The 19,440-nt window shown below is 50.8% G+C and overlaps 2 protein-coding genes across 2 annotated transcripts in view; one reads left to right on the top strand and one right to left on the bottom strand.

Annotated features, from left to right (window-relative positions):
* ST3GAL2 (ST3 beta-galactoside alpha-2,3-sialyltransferase 2) overlaps nt 1-4,951 on the top strand; it is a 58,844-nt gene extending 53,893 nt beyond the window's left edge. The window contains exons 5-7 of the mRNA XM_007993656.3: nt 2,567-2,612; nt 2,877-2,996; nt 3,978-4,951. Of these exons, the coding sequence (XP_007991847.1) occupies nt 2,567-2,612; nt 2,877-2,996; nt 3,978-4,151 (340 nt within the window). The 3' untranslated portion in view covers nt 4,152-4,951. The remainder of the gene's footprint in view (nt 1-2,566; nt 2,613-2,876; nt 2,997-3,977) is intronic.
* Nucleotides 4,952-11,573: 6,622 nt separating this feature from the next.
* DDX19A (DEAD-box helicase 19A) overlaps nt 11,574-19,440 on the bottom strand; it is a 29,045-nt gene continuing 21,178 nt past the window's right edge. Inside the window, exons 8-12 of the mRNA XM_007993650.3 lie at nt 18,491-18,668; nt 17,907-18,144; nt 14,464-14,626; nt 13,282-13,473; nt 11,574-12,921 (exon numbers count right to left, since the gene is read on the bottom strand). Of these exons, the coding sequence (XP_007991841.1) occupies nt 12,860-12,921; nt 13,282-13,473; nt 14,464-14,626; nt 17,907-18,144; nt 18,491-18,668 (833 nt within the window). The 3' untranslated portion in view covers nt 11,574-12,859. The remainder of the gene's footprint in view (nt 12,922-13,281; nt 13,474-14,463; nt 14,627-17,906; nt 18,145-18,490; nt 18,669-19,440) is intronic.

Consider the following 19,440-nt stretch of genomic DNA (forward strand, 5'->3'; position numbering starts at 1 on the left):
ATGAGCCACCACACCCAGCCCCACAATTAATTTTAAAACATTTTCATGGCTGGGCACTGTGGCTCATACCTGTAATCCCAGCACCTTGGGAGGCTGACGCAGGCAGATCACGAGGTCAAGAGATCGAGACCGGCCGGGCACGGTGGCTCAAGCCTGTAATCCTAGCACTTTGGGAGGCCGAGACGGGTGGATCACGAGGTCAGGAGATCGAGACCATCCTGGCTAATATGGTGAAACCCCATCTCTACTAAAAAATACAAAAAAACTAGCCGGGCGAGGTGGCAGGCGCCTGTAGTCCCAGCTACTCGGGAGGCTGAGGCAGGAGAATGGCATAAACCCGGGAGTCAGAGCTTGCAGTGAGCTGAGATCCGGCCACTGCACTCCAGCCTGGGCAACAGAGCGAGACTCCGTCTCAAAAAAAAAAAAAAAAAAAAAAAAAAAAAAAAAGAGATCGAGACCATCCTGGCCAACATGGTGAAACCCCGTCTCTACTAAAAATACCGAGGCAGGTGGATTACGAGGTCAGGAGTTCGAGACCAGCCTGGCCCACATGATGAAACCTCGTCTCTACTAAAAATTCAAAAATTACCCGGGCGTGATGGCATGCACCTGTAATCCCAGCTACTCAGGAGGCTGAGAAAGGAGAATCGCTTGAGCTCGGGAGGTGGAGGTTGCAGTGAGCCGAGATCACGCCACTGCACTCCAGCCTGGGCAACAAGAGCAAAACTCTGTCTCAAAAAAAATAAAATAAATTTTTTGGCCGGGTGCGGTGGCTCACACCTGTAATCTCAGCACTTTGGGAGGCTGATGCAGGCAGATCACAAGGTCAAGAGATTGAGACCATCCTGGGCAACATGGTGAAACCCTGTCTCTACTAAAAATATAAAAAATAGCTGGGTGTGGTGGCAGGCGCCTGTAGTCCCAGCTACTCAGGAGGCTGAGGCAGGAGAATCGCTCGAACCCGGGAGGCAGAAGTTACAGTGAGATGAGATTGTGCCACTGCACTCCAGCCTGACAACAGAGACTCCGTCTCAAAAAAAAAAACAAAAAAAACAAAAAAACAAAAAAACATTTTCATGTTCTGCTGGATGCAGTGGCTCACACCTGTAATCCCAGCACTCTAGGAGGCCAAGGAGGGGGGATTGTTTGAGTCCAAGTTCAAGACCACCTTGGGCAACATGGCGAAACTGTCTCTACAAAAAATACAAAAATTAGCCAGACATGGTGGCACGCTCCTGTAGTCCTAGCCACTTGAGAATGAGGTGGGAGGATTGGATCGCTTGAACCTGGGAGGCAGAGGTTGCGTTGTGCTCGGATTGTGCCACTGCACTCCAGCCTGGGCAACAAAGCGAGGCTCTGCCTAAAAAAAAAAAAAAAAAAAAAAAAAAGACCGTTTTCATGTTCTAAGGGTCTTTAATCTAAAGATAAAAATCTGAAGATACCCCTGGGTCCCTAAGCCATCACTCCCCACTCCTCCCTCCCACCCCAGCCCTAGGCAACCATTAATCCACTCTGTCTCACCATATATTTTTGTTTTGTGGTAAAATATACACAATATAACATTTACCATTTTAAGTATTTTTAAGTGTAAAGCTCAGTAACGTTAAGTATATTCACATTATTGTATAGCCATCACCAGTCTCCATTTCTAGAACGTTTTCATCATCCCAAATGGAAACTGTACACATTAAACACTAACTCTCCATTTTCCTCTCAACCCCAGGTAACCTTATTCTACTTTCTGTCTCTCTGATTTAACTATTCTTGTTTGTTTGTTTGTTTGTTTTTGGAGATGGAGTCTCACTCTGTCGTGCAGTCTGGAGTGCAGTGGTGCCATCTCGGCTCACTGCAACCTCCACCTCCTGGGTTCAAGCGATTCTCCTGTCTCAGCCTCCCACGTAGCTGAGAGTACAGGCAAGCACCACCACGCCCAGCTGATTTTTTGTATTTTTAGTAGAGACAGGGTTTCACCATGTTAGCTAGGATGGTCTGTATCTCCTGACCTCGTGATCCGCCCGCCTCAGCCTCCCAAAGTGCTGGGATTACAGGCATGAGCCACTGTGCCCGGCCTGTTTGTTTTTGAGCCTGAGTCTTGCTCTGTTGCCCAGGCTATAGTGCAATGGCATGATCTCGGCTCACTGCAACCTTTGCCTCCCAGATTCAAGCAATTGTCATGCCTCAGCCTCACCAGTAGCTAGGACTACAGGCATGGGCCACCACGCCCAGCTAATTTTTGTGTTTTTTTTTTTTTTTGAGATGGAGTCTCGCTCTGTCGCCCAGGCTGGAGTGCAGTAGCGCGATCTCGGCTCACTGCAATGCAGCTCCACCTCCCGGGTTCACGCCATTCTCCTGCCTCAGCCTCCCGACTAGCTGGGACTACAGGCGCCCGCCACCATGCCCGGCTAATTTTTTGTATTTTTTAGTAGAGACGGGGTTTCACTGTGTTAGCCAGGATGGTCTCGATCTCCTGACCTTGTGATCCGCCTGCCTCAGCCTCCCAAAGTGCTGGGATTATAGGCATGAGCGCCCGGCCTGAAATGTTACTTTTCTTTCTATTTGCTTACAGCACCTACGCCCCAGTGAAGTCCTTCCTTCGAGTGGATAAAGAAAAGGTAAGCTCCCCACTTCATCCCCACCTCAGTGGAAACAGTGCTGGCCCAGCCTGTGCACCTGGTCCTGTAGCTCAGATGTTCCAGTTCCCCTGCAGAACCTCAGGGTCCCCATCTGCCCAGATGCCTGACCCCAGCAGGTGCCACACAATTCAGGAGACACATGCACAGGTCTGCTGACAGGCATAGACAAGTAGAAGCCGCTCAGTCTAGCCTGAATCTCTGCCCCTAAACCCCTCATATACCTGTCATCTCTTCTCCTCCCAGGTCCAGATCTACAACCCAGCCTTCTTCAAGTATATCCATGACCGGTGGACAGAGCATCATGGGCGGTACCCTTCCACGGGGATGCTGGTGCTCTTCTTTGCCCTGCATGTGTGTGATGAGGTGGGTAGGCCCGTCGTGTGGGTGGTGGGAACCCATGGAACAGAGGAGTGCAGGCCTTCTCAGGTCTTAGTAGGCTAACAGAGGAATGTGCTTCTGTAGGCAGAATTCACGTGGCCTTGGTTTTCCCCATCTCTAGGCTATAAAGTATAGCTATGCTTTTCCCAAATGTTTCTGCTTTCATGATTCTACTAAATCCAAAATCTCTTCATTAAAAAGTTAAGTTATTGACCCTGTGGTGGCTGATGCCTGTAATCCCAGCACTTTGGGAGGCTGAGGTGGGCGGATTACTTGAGGTCAAGAGTTCAAGACCAAACTGGCCAACATGGTGAAGCCCCATCTCTAGTAAAAATACAAAAAATTAGCCAGGCGTGGTGGGGCACGCCTGTAATCTCAGCTGCTCGGGAGGCTGAGGCAGGAGAATCACTTGAACCCAGGAGGTGTAGGTTGCAGTGAGCCGAGATAGCGGCATTTTACTCTAGCCTGGGTGACTGAATGAGACGCCGGCTTGAAAAAGAAAACAACAAAACATAAATAGAATGGAGAGTGTATGTAGTTGAATTCCATCTGGACGGCTGCCCCCACCAGCTCTGAGCCCCAGGCTTACTTCGTGTAAAAATGGAGCTTAGTCGTTCAGAGAATCGGTTCCACCGGTGACCAGGGTTGCCCTGCCACGAAGAGCAAGAGCTGAGGCCCAGCACGCCCACGTTGCAAGTGCTTCATTGAGTGGTGCTGATCAAAGTAATCCATTTAAAAAGAAAAAAAAAAAAAAAAAAAAAAGGAATTAGCAAGGGCTGCAGAGGAAGGACAACTGCAAAGGGAAGGTGGTGTCCCCATGTGAGTCCATGTTCTTAGGCCAGGCCTGGGGGCTCCCGCATCTCCCTGGAGCCTCCCGCTCCCCTCTCCTCTCTGTCATCCCAAGCCCGCCCCGCGCCGTCCTCTGGGTCACCGCCGGGGGTGACGCTGCGCTGCGCTTCCCCGCAGGTGAACGTGTACGGGTTCGGGGCCGACAGCCGGGGCAACTGGCACCACTACTGGGAGAACAACCGGTACGCGGGCGAGTTCCGGAAGACTGGCGTGCACGACGCGGACTTCGAGGCCCATATCATCGATATGCTGGCCAAGGCCAGCAAGATCGAAGTCTACCGGGGCAACTGAGCCGGGCCTCACCGCGACCCTCTCGGCCCATCTGTTAGGTGCCGGCGCTCTGACCAGGGACCCGGGACCCGCAACCCAGGACCAATCATGCTGCAGCCCAGGGGGCGTCCGCTGCGCCCCGCCAATCACGAGACTCTGGGGACCGGCGGGGCCTGGCACTAATCTGCCCTGCGGTCGGGCGGAGCTTCTGTGTCTCCCAGCCAATCATGCGACTCAAGGAGAACTGGCGCTGTGTCCAGTCTCCTCCAATCAATGGCCTTCGGGGGCGGGCCGGCGGCCGCTCAATTCCCACTCCCTCATGCTTTGGGTTAGGGTTTTCTTTCACGCTTTCTGAGGAGGAGAGCATGGCGCAGGCCTCGGCGAAGCACTTCCCTGAGGCTCGGCCAGAGGAGCGTTTCCATCGCTGGCCAGACCCGGAGGAGAACGGGCAGTTGCTGCGGGCGTCAGGAGAGGTGGCCGCCCGGCCCCTTTCCCCGCCTGCCCGGATGGGTGCGTGCAGACCCACCAAAGAAAAGCGGTCGCTGCGGGGCCCAGGGCTCGGGACCCCTAGTCCCACCTCGGCCTCGCTTTGGGACGGCCGCGCCCCCAGGGCCGCCTGCGTCTCCAGGAAGCCGGGAGTGGCGTCCCCTGCGGGGTGGGGTGCTCCCAGGCCGAACTCCGGACAGGTGGAGGGGACGGCAGGGCTCGAGGAAGCCCTGTCCCTCCAGTGCAAGGTGCTCTCACGTGTGCCCTCTGCCCTCCCGTTCACCCGCAGCCTTCTCAGCGCCTCTCCCTGGGCCCGGGGCCGCCTCACCAGCCTGTTGCTCTGGAAAAAGTCCACAGTCCCCGATTCCATCCCTACGCCCCCCCCACCCCCCCCACCCCCGTTTTCGGCGGGCTCCGGGGAGGGGGCTGCACGGCGGAAGGAGGCTGGCGATGGGCCCAGCTGCCTGTTGCATGCACCTCCTCCTCCACCCATAGCCTCTTGCCTGGGGAAGAGTTAGCCTGGGGCTGATACTTTGGTTAAGCTGAAGCTGCCGAGGGTGGCCGACCTGCAGATTCTCTGCAAATTCTGAGCTGGCAGAGCCGGCAGCCCGGAGCCGGCCGGGGAAGAGGAGACTTACACGCTGCAGGCCGCCTCCTTCCACCGTGCTCTCCATCTCCCACTTCAGAAGGGCTGGGAAGCTCGCGGCCGGGGTTCCACCTGGAAGCTGCTTGCATGGCTGAACCCAGCTTAGGTTCCTAGCGGGGCTGCTGGTGGAATTCTCCCCCTTGGAGGCTGGGGAGGTTTAGGAGGGGGAAGGCTTCTGTGAAGCTCTCAAACCACTAATAGAGCCCCCTCCCCAACAGTGATGGCGCAGATGCTCCCTCTTTTTAGTTGACACCACCAGGCAGCCTCCTGGCTGTTGGTAGGTTCCTGCACCTGGCTGGGGGAACAGGGACCGGCAGGGGACTTTGTTAGGGGAGGGTTGGGATGGGCAGTGGGCCCTGAAAGTTAATATATTCGAACCTAGCTTGAGTGTCGTTCTTTCCAATTCCGAAAGTAGGGAGAGTAAAAATAGGGGTGATTGGGGTGAGGCTAGAATGCCTCTCTCAGGGCGCCCCCCCTCCCCCACCATTTTAGAGAGCTAGGCCCCAGCCAATCTTGTCACTCCCATCTCAATGCTTCCTGAAGAGGCTGTTTTGAGTGTTGAAAAGATGAAAATGCAGTTATGCCAAACAGTATTGAGCAGAATAATTTATTTCTTTTTGCTTTTGCTTTTGCTTTAAATCATGAATCCCGCCAGGCATGGTGGCTCACACCTGTCTTCCCAGCACTTTGGGAGGCCGAGGCGGGTGGAGTACTTAATACTAAGGTCAGGAGTTCCAGATCAGCCTGGCCAACATGGTGAAACCCCGTCTCTACAAAAAAAAAAAAAAAAAAAAAAAAAAAAAAAAAAACCCATATATATATATATACACACACACACACACACACAAATTAGCCAGGCGCGGTGGTGCGTTCCTGTAATCCCAGCTACTTGGAAGGCTAAGGCAGGAGAATCCCTTGAACCCGGGAGGCGAAGGTTGAAGTGAGCCGAGATTGTGCCACTGCACTCCAGCCTGGGTGACAGAGCAAGACCCTGTCTCAAAAAAAAATTAATCATGAATCCCCATCCTGGAAGAGGTAGGTCCCAGCATCCAGCCAGATCTTTTCTGCAATAGTAATTTAAACAAACTTGTTTATTTCCTTCCCTTTCTCGTTCTGAATTAAAAGGAGCAAAAAACTGTCTAGTCCTTCATTGTTCTGAAATGGGCATGATAGTGGGAAGAAGGCAGCTCTCATAGGGTAGCTGTGACTGATAATAGCTGAGAACGCTGGGGGATATGGGAGGAGCGAGATGACTTCCAGACACCCTCCCCGCCCCCTCATACAACAGGCACCTCATTCCTGGACTCTGCTCTCCAAGACACTGAAGTCTGAGCGGGTACAAGCATTTTGGTTAAAAATCAGCTCATTGTCGCCTCTTGAGTTCCCTCCAAGAGAGGAACTCATTGGAAAGAATTCTGGTAGCATCTCCTTGCAGTGGCTGTCCTGTAACCACTTTGGCCTCTATCAGGCTCCGATGCATCTGGGTGGCCACAGGCTGGGCTGTCCCCACCTCTCAGGGAAGTGCATCTAAGTCCGGTTTGCCCCTCTGGCACAGCCCTGCCTCCACAGCCCAATTTCCACCATGCCACAGGCAACCCGCATTTTTATTTATTTGATTTATTTATTTATTGAGACAAGAGTCTTGCTCTGTTGCCCAGGCTGGAGTGCAGTGGTGCTATCTCGGCTCACTGCAACTTCCATCTCCCAGGTTCAAGTGATTCTCCTCAGCCTCCTGAGTAGCTGGGATTACAGGCGCCTGCCACCATGCCTGGCTAATTTTTGTACTTTTTAGTAGAGACAGGGATCGCTTCTCGGCTTTTGGCTAAGATCAAGTGTAGTAGAGACAGGGTTTCGCCATGCTGGCCAAGCTGGTCTCAGACTCCTGACCTCAGGTGATCCACTCGCCTCAGCCTCCTAAAGTGCTGGGATTACAGGTGTGAGCCACTGTGCCTGGCCCCAGCTGAGTCTAAAGGCCCAGTGGAAGACAGTGTGTACCACAGCCTGTCTATGAACCTGCTAAGATCTGTTTCTTGTCCTGCATATCCCTTAAAACTGACTGCCTTATGCTGCGATTGGTCAGCGAGCACACCAAGTGCCAGACCTCCAGAATACAGAGTCCCACATAATCTCATCTTTTTAAAATTTCCTGTTGGCCAAGCACTGTGTTGTTTTGACCCAGCAAGGATACCAAGGAAGTGGTTCTAGTGCAGCGTACCCCACTGTCACCTCTCTCTGAGGACAGCCACCACTGAGGTTTTCAGAGATGCCGGTGCCCTCTCATGAATGCATGCATGTTTGTAATTTTTCTTTTTCTTTTTTTTTAATTTGAGATGGGGTTTCACTCTAGTCGCCCAAGCTGGAGTGCAATGGCCCGATCTCGGCTCATCCCAACCTCCACCTCCCGGGTTCAAGTGGTTCTCCTGCTTCAGCCTCCCGAGTAGCTGGGATTACAGGCAAGCACCACCATACTCAGCTAATTGTATATTTTTAGTAGAGACAGATTTTCTCCATGTTGGTCAGGCTGGTCTTGAACTCCAGACCTCTGGTGATCTGCCCGCCTCGGCCTCCCAAAGTGCTGGGATTACAGGCGTGAGCCACTGTGACTGGCCACTTTTTTTTTTTTTTTTTTTTTTTGAGACTGATTCTCACTGTCGCCCAGGCTGGAGTGCAGTGGCGGGAATCTCGGCTGATTGTAAAGCTCCGCCTCCCGGGTTCACACCATTCTCCTGCCTCAGCCTCCCAGTCTCAGTAGCTGGGACTACAGGCGCCTGCCACGACACCCGGCTAATTTTTTTGTATTTTTTAGTAGAGACCATGTTCACCAGGATGGTCTCGATCTTCTGACCTCGTCATCTGCCCGTGTCAGCCTCCCAAAGTGTTGGGATTACAGGCGTGAGCCACTGCGCCCGGGCCTTTTTTTTTTTTTTTTTTAAGAGACAGGGTCTCCTGTCACCCAGACTGGTGCAGAGCTCACTGCAGCCTCAAAAACTGGATTCAAGTGATCCTCCCACCTCAGTTTCCAGAGCAACTGGAGCCCGGCTGCAAAAATTTTTTAAAAATATTTTATGGCCAGGCACAGTGGCTTATGTCTGTAATCCCAGCATTTTGGGAGGCTGAGGTGGGTGGATCACGAGGTCAGGAGTTCAAGACCACCCTGGCCAAGATGGTGAAACCCCATCTCTACTAAAAACACAAAAAAATTAGCCGGGCGTGGTGGCGGGCGGCTGTGATCCCAGCTACTTGGGAGACTGAGGCAGAGAATTGCTTGAACCTGGGAGGTATAGGTTGTGGTGAGCTGAGATCGAGCCACTGCACTCCAGCCTGAGCAACAGAGTAAGACTCCATCTCAAAAAAAAAAAAAGGTATTTTACCTATCCACAGGCAGCAGACAAGGAAGTACCTTCTGTGACTGGCAAGGTCAGACGCATCATTCCTTGTGAGGCGAAGGGAAGGTAAAATACTGAAACTATATTTTTAAAAATGAAAGTATTCCCTTTTGAGTGTGAATTAAGAATCAATGCGCCTTCTCACTACTCTTGTGAAAAAAATCACAGCTCCTGCAGCAAGTCTATGGCTGGGTAACAACCAACCCACAAAATCCAAAGGACGTCCCCCTCCCCCGCCTCTGTGAGGCTGCGGAGCAGTATGTATGTGGGCCAGCCTGGTCCTCAGAGTGTGGAATTAACATCTTTCCTCTAGCAACTGTTTGTGCTGCTGAGAACAGCACAGGCTCTCTGGCAGCCTGCTTCTCTCCGGGGGAAGCCTGTGAAGCAGAAGAAACATATGGCATCTGCACTCAGGGCGCCCAGTTCCATCCGGCCTCCCTATAAAATGACTTTGCCTTTCCTTTTTTAAAATTACAAAAATAATTCAACCAATACATAAACATATGAAGTGAATCACGGAGGGCCTTCCTGCAATATCTTTTTTGTGCCCACCATTTGTCATGGAATGGGTAAAGGGGACCAGAGAGGGAAGAGACGCTGCCCCCTTGTGGGGCCATGGCAGTCCCCTGGGCTGCGTCTCCGCAGTGCTTCCTGTGAAACGCTGTTACCACAGGCACCGCACTGGAGACCATGAAAGGGAAGAGTCTGATATCTCAGCTATCTTTGCTATAAATAGAAATAAACCTTAACTAAGGCTTGAGTACACTTAGGCCGGACACGGTGGCTCACGCCTGTAACCCCAGCACTTTGGGAGGCTGAGGTGGGTGGGTCATGAGGTCAGGAGTTTGAGACCAGCCTGGTCAACATGGTGAAACCCCAACTCTACTAAAAATACAAAATTAGCCCAGCGTGGTGGCAAACGCCTGTAATCCCAGTTACTTGGGAGACTGAGGCAGGAGAATCGCTTGAGCCGGAGAGACAGAGGTTGTAGTGAGCCAAAATCGCACCACTGCACTCCAGCCCAGGCAACGAGAGCAAAACTCCGTCTCATAATAATAATAATAGTAATAATAAAGTAGTGAGACAAGAATGGGCAGCTCCCCAACAGAAAAGATTTTCCAAGAAACTGAATATTTGCCAAGCCTCACTAAGTCAAAATCGAAAAAACAATGACATAATCTGTTGGCAGTTTTAAACATTGATTATAGTGTTGGCAACCATGTAAGATAATATGTATTTTTGTATCACAGTAACATAAATTGCTAAAAACCTTTTGACAAGTGTAAATGGCAATGAATTAAAATTTTAAATGTCCCTACTCTTTGACCCAACAATTCTACTTCCAGGAATAATAGCCTGAAGTGATTTTCACCAAGCGCTCAAAAATAAGAGGTTGGGCACGGTGGCTCATGCCTGTAATCCCAGCACTTTGGGAGGCCCAGGTGGGCAGACTGCTTAAGCTCAGGAGTTCAAAACCAGCCTGGACAACATGGTAAGACCCCATCTCTACAAAAATTAGCCGGGTGTGGTGGTGCAGGCCTAAAGTCCCATCTACTTGGAGGGGTGAGGCAGGAGGGTCACTTGAGACTAGGTTGAGGTTGCAGTGAACTGAGATCATGTCACTGTATTCCAGCCTGGGTGACAAAAGTGAGAGCTGGTCTCAAAAAAAAAAACAAAAAACAAAGTTCAGTTTGGGTTAAGGGCTCATGCCTACAATCCCAACTACTTGGGAGGTTGAGGCAGGAGGATCGCTTGAGCCCAGTAGTTTGAGAGTGGACTGGGTAACATAGTGAGGCTCCATCTATACAAAAATAAATCTTTTTAAAAAAGATGTTCAGGCCAGGCGCAGTAGCTCACACCTGTAATCCCAGCACTTTTGGAGACTGAGGTGGGCGGATCCCGAGGTCAGGAGCTTGATACCAGTCTGACCAACATGGTGAAACCCCGTCTCTACTAAAAATACAAAAATTACCCGGGCGTGGTGGCGGGCACCTGCAATCCCAGCTACTCAGGAGGCTAAGGAAGGAGAATGGCTTGAACCTGGGAGGTGGAGGTTGCAGTGAGCCAAGATCACAGCACGGCATTCCAGCCTGGGCGAGAGAGAGACTCCGTCTCAAAAAAAAAAAAAAAAAAGAAAAAAAAAGAAAAAGATGTTCAGCCGGGCGTGATGGCACACACCTATAATCCTAGCACTTTGGGAGGCCAAGAGAGGCAGGCAGATCATTTGAGGTCAGTTCGAGACCAGCCTGGCCAACATGGCGAAACCCCATCTCTACTGAAAATATAAAAATTAGCCGGGCATGGTGGCATACGCCTGTAATCCCAGCTACTTGGGAGGCTAAGGCAAGAGAATTGCTTGAAGCTGGGAGCAGAGGTTGTAGTGGGCCAAGATCACGCCACTGCACTCCAGGCCAGAGTGACACTCTGTCTCAAAAAAAAAATAAAAAAAAACCGTTCACTGTAGTAATGTGGGTAACAGCCATGTACTGGAAATCCCCCATGCCTGTCACTAGAGGAACCAGGAGATAAATGCTGGGACAGCTACATGCTGAAAGGACGGTGGATGGTGTTTCCAGGGCAAGGAAGATATGTGTGTATTGGACCTTCAACATGTCTAACACATGCTGATCAGTGAAAGCAGGTTGCACAGTAGTGTGAATAGAATGTTCCCATTTTTGTAAAAGAAAAATGGGTTTATGCAAATAAAAGGCAATATGGTAGAATATTCACCAAGTTGCCAGGAATCAGGATCCCAGAGGAGTAGGGATAGAGAGCACTCTCACTTTATATACACACACGCCTTTTTAAAATGAGTATATATTTGTCTAATAAGCGGAAAAATACAAATAAAAACAAATCATGATTAGTAGAGCATTTCTCATAATTACTTTAAAATGTCTTAGCATAATGAATGATGCATACAGCTATAATTTATCCATCCTTATTTATTTATTGAGTCAGGGTCTCACTCTGTTACCCAGGCTGGAGTGCAGTGGCGCCATTTCAGTTCACAGCAGCCTCTACCCAGGCTTCAGCGATCCTCCTACCTCAGCCTCCCAAGTAGCTGGGACTACAGGCGTGCGCCACCACGCCCAGCTACATTTTTTCTATCTTTGGTAGAGACGGGGTTTCATCATGTTGGCCAGGCTGGTCCCGAACTCCTGAGCTCAACCGATCCACCCGCCTCAGCCTCCCAAAGTGCTGGGATTACAGGCATGAGCCACCACGCCCGGCCTATTCATCCCTATTCATATTATGTAGGAATCAGAGCTCTTCATAATGTCCACTATTATAAATGAGCAGCATAATCAGAGTATTCCCTTGGTCATAACTTCCGTTCCAAACTCTTGCTCAGCTCCTGGCCTAGTGTGACACCCGGGGGTAAGAACCAACTACGTATGTGCTCACAAACTCACCTGGGGTCTCCCGGCTGCCACAACTGAGTACCAGGGGCCTAAGCAGAGGGAGCAACTGAGAGAAGGAAGAGAAGCCAAGCCCAGGCCCAGCCCCTTCATTGGCCCTTGCCAGGTCACTCTCTCTCAAGAGGTCAGGATTCACTGACTACCATGTTTCTCTCCAAATCTGAAGTTTACAAAGGAGCTGAGCTGCTCATCAGGGGTACGCAAGACTACTTTCTGCAGCAGAGAACAGAAGTAAAAGGGAGAAGGGATGAGCAAGAAAGTCTCTGGATCTCGGAAGGAAGACGGCCCAAGGGCAAGAGAAACACATGTGAAGGGTCCAGTGAAGGGACAGGGAGGGGGCAGCTCTGGCCTCCACTGCTGCCGCTTCCCTCGTTCAATCCATGGCGGTGAGGCTCACACCATTTTCCACTCAGCCTCCTCCGCACAACCTGCATGTCTACCGTTTCTTCAGGGGCCGGAGCTGGTTCCACGATGCCTCGCTAAAATCTGAAGGGGGTCTTGGGGCCAGTGACTGCCAATGTGACCAGATTATTATAAAGATGGGGGAAATGTGGCTTTTAAAAAAGTGGGGAAAGGACCCAATTTTCCAAAATGCAAATTTTCCCTTCTACTGCCCCCCGTCATTTGCACACATTTTTGTCAAGTCCAAACATAATTTGAAGTGAGGTAGGTAGTTTCTCTCTACTCATGCCGTTGTCCTTGGGGTGATGTCGGGGGCTGTGCCCTGAACGCACTTGTCTCCCGTGCAGGGGCAGTGTCAGGGCTGGCACCAGTGGCTGGTGGAGCTTCTCAGTTGGCTATTTTCTCAATCTCATCCAAATCATCCGTGTCCAATCGTTCTATCTTCTTATCTGGGGGAAAAATACACAGGTCTCTACCGTGCCCAGGAATGTGCCCCACCCCGGGCCACAGCAATCATTCATTCATCCCCAAAGGCTCCGGGTGCCTGAGCAGGGGGCAGCAGGGCCCCTAGTCACTGACAGCAAGAGTCAGAGCCCCACGCCCCGAAGCCCGGTCATGGGGGAACTGTCCTTGGAGTCCTTGGGTCCTGAAGTCTCCAGGTGTGGCCCTGAGAACTGCCATATGGTCAGAAAGGAGGGGAGTGTGCCAGGGACAGAGCCTCTCTCAGGGCTACAGAAGATCCTACCCCTTTCCCCACCCCGCCCCACTTAGTAAAGGGCGCCAGGCACAGGACCCTCCCCGGGACTCACTAAAATGCTCCTGGATTCTGTTCAGGATGTTCATGCTGTGCTTGCTGTCCACCATGTTCACTGCCAGGCCCCTCTTGCCAAAGCGGCCTGTGCGCCCGATCCGGTGCAGGTAGGTCTCGTTGTCAGGGTTCCCGTCCTTGTCCACGGGAAGATCAAAGTTGATGACGACAGACACTTGTTCAACATCGATGCCTGCGGGAAGGAGAGATGGAGGCTGAGAGGACTAAGGACAGGAGACAGAAATCATTGTTGTCCACAGGTAGGTCAATGCATACCAACTTTGGATAGAGGGAAAGAATTTGGGACAGGCCAACTCTGGGAATTGGGTACAAGAGAGGGCACATATAGGCAGGCAGCAGAACCCGGAGGAAAAGAAGAGAACTTTGGCAGGTGCCAACAAAATCATGAAATCAATCAGGGAGGTTGTGTCTCTGGGACACAATGTTCTGGAGATGGGCGCCCCTGGAAGAGCAGGCTCCGTTCTCTACCACTCAGATGCCTGTACATTTCCTTCCACCAAGTCAGGACTCCGGGCTTCTGTGAGAGTTCTTTTTCTTTCTTTTTTAATTTTTGAGATGGAGTTTCGCTCTTGTTGCCCAGGCTGGAGTGCAATGGCGTGATCTTGCTCACCGCAACCTCCATCTCCTGGGTTCAAGCAGTTCTCCTGTCTCAGCCTCCTGAGTAGCTGGGATTACAGGCGCATGCCACCACGTCTGGCTAATTTTTGTATTTTTAGTAGAGATGGAGTTTCATCATATAGGTCAGGCTGGTCTCAAATTCCTGACCTCAGGTGATTTGCCCACCTCGGCCTCCCAAAGTGCTGGGATTATAGGTGTGAGCCACTGTGCCTGGCCTCTTCGTTTTTTTTTTTGGAGACGGATTCTCACTCTGTCACCCAGGATAGAGTGCAATGGCACAATCTCGGCTGACTGCAACCTCCATCTCCAGGGTTCAAGTAATTCTCCTGCCTTGGGATTGCAGGTGTGAGCCACCGTGCCCAGCATGTGTGAGTTCTTATCACCTGAGGGAAATCCAAACAGTCTCTCCTAGAAAGGAATATTGTCACCAACCCCACCAATCTCCCTGAGACCATCTGACTTCCCTGTATACAAGGATTTCTGGCTCTAACTGGACCTGGGACCCCGAGCCTGGCAGACCAGGTGGGACACGTCCTCTGCTCACCGCGGGCACACACATTGGTGGTCACCAGAACCTTCTCTTTGCCCTCTCGGAAGCGCTCAATCACCGCAGCCCTCTGCTCCACCATCATCTCCCCACTCAGCAGAGCCACCTGGTGGCCTTCTTTTGAGAGCTCTGCTGCCAGCCAACTAGCTGTTTTGCGAGTCTGGAAGAAAAAAAAGCAATTGAGAAATGAAAAGTATTTGAGTATATATTTTTTCTTTTCGAGACAGGGTCTTGCTGTCACTCAGGGTGATCTCAAAAGTCCTGGGCTCAAGCCATTATCCTGCCTTGGCTTCCCAAAGTGCTGGGAGTAAAGGCGTGAGGCACCGCACTCAGCTAAAGATATTTTTGATCTGGAAGACTGCTCCTGAAACGTAGCAGCTAAAGGCTAAATTTCTTAAAATTATAAACCCAATATAGTGCAACAGGAAGTAACAATGTCACATGGGTTGTAATCTTACAAAAACATTTGTACCTGACTGGACATGGTGGCTCACACCTGTAATCCTAGCACGTTGGGAGGCAGAGGCACGTGGATCGGTTGAACTCAGGAGTTTGAGAGCAGCCTGGGCAACATGGCCAAACCCTGTTTCTACAAAAAATTTAGCTAGGCATGGTGGCGTGGGCCTGTAAAGTCCCAGCTACTTGCAGGAGCTGAGGCAGGAGAATCGTCTGAACCTGGGTGGCTGAGGCTGGTGAGCCAAGATTGCACCATTGCACTCCAGCCTGGGCGATGGAGCAAGACCCTGTCTCCAAAAAAAAAAAAAAAAAAAAGAAAGAAAAGAAATTTTTTTTTTTTTTTTTTTTGAGACGGAGTCTCGCTCTGTAGCCCAGGCTGGAGTGCGGTGGCCGGATCTCAGCTCGCTGCAAGCTCCGCCTCCCAGGCTTACGCCATTCTCCTGCCTCAGCCTCCTGAGTAGCTGGGACTACAGGCGCCTGCCACCTCGCCCGGCTAGTGTTTTGTATTTTTTTTAGTAGAGACGGGGTTTCACCGTGTTAGCCAGGATGGTCTCGATCTCCTGACCTCGTGATCTGCCCGTCTCGGCCTCCCAAAGTGCTGGGATTACAGGCTTGAGCCACCGAGCCCGGCCAAGAAAAGAAAATTTATACCACAAAAATATTTAACCTGGGGCAAGATATAGTGGCTCACGCCTATAATCACAGCACTTTGGGAGACCAAGGTGAAGGATCACTTGAGCCTAGGAGTAAAAGACTACCCCGGGGGCCAGACAACATGGTCTCTACTAAAAATACAAAAGTTAGCCAGGTGTGGTGGCACGTGCATATAATCCCTGCTACTCAGGAGGCTGAGGCAGGAGAATGGCTTGAACCCAGGAAGCAGAGGTTGTGGTGAACCAAGATTGCGCCACTGCACTCCAGCCTTGGCAACAAAAGCGAAACTCCGTCTCAAAAAAAAACAAAAGACTACCCTAGATGCTTCAAGATGTCATTGTAATGGGAGGCAATAAAATGCAGGTGAGGAAATTCTTCTAGATTTAGGAGTCTTAAGAGACATGACAATTAAATGCAACAAGCAAACCTTGACTGGCTCTTGGATTTAACAAAACAAAAAGCAATAAAGATGAGCTGGGCACAGTGCCATATGCCTGGAGTCCCAGCTACTTGGGAGGTTGAGGTGGGAGAATCGCTTGAGCCCAGGAGTTTGAGTCCAGCCTGGGCAAGGTAGTGAGACCATCTCAAAAGAAAAAAAAAAGAATATTTTTTTGCGCCAGGCACAGTGGCTCACGCCTGTAATCCCAGTACTTTGGGAGGCCACATCAGGTGGATCACCTGTGGTCAGCAGTTCAAGACCAGCCTGGGCAACATGGTGAAAACCCCTCTACCAAAAATATAAAAATTAGCTGGGCATGATGGCAGGTGCCTATAATCCCAGCCACTTTGGAGGCTGAGGCAGCAGAATCACCTGAACCCGGGAGACAGAAGTTGCAGTGAGCCAAGATGAAGCCATTGCACTCCAGCCTGGGTTACAGAGTTAGACTCTGTCTCAAAAAAAGAAAAAAGAATACTTTTGGCACAAGTGGAGGAAGGAGAATGTAGATTATATTTGAGATATTACTGTTATCACTATATCATTACCTTGTATGTTTCTTTGTTTCGAGACAGGGTGTTGCTTTGTGAGCCATGCTAAGTGCAGTGGCATGATCACAGCTGACTGCGGCCTCTAACTCCTGGGCTCAAAGGATCCTCCCACCTCAGTCTTCCGAGTAGCTGAGACCACAGGTGTGTGCCACCACATCCAGCTAAATTTTTTTTAAAGAGTTTTAGAGATGGGGTCTCCCGATGTTGCCCACGCTGGTCTCAAACTCCTGGGCTGAAGCAATCTTTCTGACTTGGCCTCCAAAAGTGTTGGGATTACAGGCATGAGCCACTGAGCCTGGCCTCTTTTTTTTTTTTTTTTTTTTTTGAGATGGAGTCTCGCTCTGTCACCCAGGCTGGAGTGCAGTGGCGCAATATCGGCTCACTGCAACCTCCGCCTCCCGGGTTAAAGTGATTCCGCTGCCTCAGCCTCCCGAGTAGCTGGGATTACAGGCATGCGCCACCACGTCTGGTTAATTTTGTATTTTTAGTAGAGACAGGGTTTCTCCATGTTGGTCAGGCTGATCTCCAACTCCTGACCTCAGGTGATCTGCCCACCTCGGTCTACCAAAGTGTTGAGATTACAGGCGTGAGCCACCGCGCTCAGCTGTCTCTTTTATTCTAAAATCATTTTGACATTTTCTTCAGAGATCTTAAATATTTATTTTTTCTATTATCAATGAGAACTATCCTATTTTGTAAGTATTTGCTGTTCGAGACTGGAAAACTATGTGTGTGAATGTTATGACTAACCATCTTGCTGAACATTTTTTTTTTTTTTGAGATGGAGTCTCACTCTGTCGCCAGGCTGGAGTGTAGTGGTGTGATCTCAGCTCACTGCAAGCTCCGCCTCCCAGGTTCACACCATTCTCTTGTCTCAGCCTCCCGAGTGGCTGGGATTACAGGCACCCGCCACCATGCCCAGCTAATTTTTTGTACTTTTAGTAGAAATGGGATTTCACCATGTTAGCCAGGATGGTCTCAGTCTCCTGACCTCGTGATCTGCCCGCCTCGGCCTCCCAAAGTGCTGCGATTACAGGCATGAGCCACCGTGCCTGGCCATCTCGTTGAATTTTTAATTTTTCTTACAAATATGAGGTGATTCTCTTGGGTTACGCAATAATACATCATCCACAAATAAGACATAAAGTTCAGGGGCTCTATGTTTAGGCTATGTATCCCTTGGGATACTACCATTACCCCGACTAAAGGAGAGCCTGTCTCTTACATCTTCAGAAACCACTTCCTTTCTTCCCACGGCACCCAGGGGCATCCAGTCCTCCTGAGCCCTGTGTGGAGCTGGCTGAGAGGGAAGGGCCAGGCCTGCCACTGCTGCTACTACTCACATGGCAGAAGATCATGGCTTGAGCAATGGTGATGGCCCCATAGAGGTTACACAAGGCCTGGAACTTCTCGTCTCTGCTGCTGCACAGGACATAGTACTGCTTGATGGTGTCCAGGGTCTCTTCCTCCCGCTTCAGTTTGATAATGTTTGGGTCTGGGACCACTTTCTGGGCAAACTTCCAGACAGAGTCTTCAAAGGTGGCAGAGAAAAGCAGCATCTGGCAGTTCCTGGGCAGCATCCTGCAAGGGAAGGCCCTGGCATGTGGCCCCAGGTGGCCCCGGGAAGCAGCGGAAGCACAGCCTCCCCAGCTGGGAGGGTCTAGATGCCCAGGAAGGCTGAAGGGGGAGGAGGAGCAGTAGGCCTGGGTGGGGGACAGGGGTTGGGGGAGAGTCCCTAGGTCTCCTTTCTCAGCCCAGGCTGGGAGGGACTGTGGTCAGTGCTGACATGGAAATGGCCTGTCAAACAAATGCTGCTGAGAGTACGAGAGCCAAGACCCTGGCAGAGGCCAGAGGAGGCGTCTGAAGTGAAGGGAGAAGACACTGCAGATGGGGAGGCTGAGGAGTCCTCTGCCCTCGAGATCCCTACCTCTGGATGCGGATGCTCTGATCCTGGTGGCCCTGAGTGGCTATCATGACGTCAGCTTCATCCAGAACAAACACCTTGATTTTCTTGGGATCAATGAACTTGAGCTTGGAGCACCAGTCCAGCACGGTCCCAGGGGTGCCAATGACAATCTGCTCACTGATCTTCTGGCCTCTTTCCACTGTGGAGACCCAGGTGATTTTCATGGGTATTTCAAAGGCAAAGCCAGCTCTGGAAATCAAAGCCCTGCCCATCCTTCTAGGACTAGGAGAACAAGTTATTTCCAGATTTCAAAACACACGAGTGTTCCCCTCAGTCTTGGTTTCTTCTGCTGTGAAGTGGGCAGAATGATACCTATCTCAGTGCACTGTGGTCAGGATCAAATCCCACACAGCAGTCCTTCAATAAGCATCAGTTCCTTTCTTCTTCCTCCTATAATCCAACATCATCCAACTCTTTTTATGTTTGTTTATTTATTTATTTATTTTGAGACAGGGTCTCACTCTGTTGCCCAGACTAGAGTGCAGTGACACAGTCATGGCTCACTGTAGCACTGACCACACAGGGTCAAGTGATCCTCCTGCCTCAGCCTCTCAAAAGGCTGGGACTATAAGCTGGCACTTCCACGCTGGCTAATTTTTTTTTTTTTTTTTTGAGATGGAGTCTTGCTCTGTTGTCCAGGCTGAAGTGCAGTGGCGTGATCTCGGCTCACTGCAAGCTCTGCCTCCCGGGTTCATGCCATTCTCCCGCCTCAGCCTCCCGAGTATCTGGGACTACAGATGCCCGCCACCACAACCGGCTAATTTTTTGTATTTTTTAGTAAAGACGGGGTTTCACAGTGTTAACCAGGATGGTCTCGATCTCCTGACCTTGTGATCTGCCCACCTCGGCCTCCCAACGTGCTGGGATTACAGGTGTGAGCCACCGTGCCCGGCCGCTTGGCTAATTTTGTG

Source organism: Chlorocebus sabaeus, chromosome 5, assembly GCF_047675955.1.
Source record: "Chlorocebus sabaeus isolate Y175 chromosome 5, mChlSab1.0.hap1, whole genome shotgun sequence".
In the NCBI taxonomy this organism is placed as follows: Eukaryota; Metazoa; Chordata; class Mammalia; order Primates; family Cercopithecidae; genus Chlorocebus; species Chlorocebus sabaeus.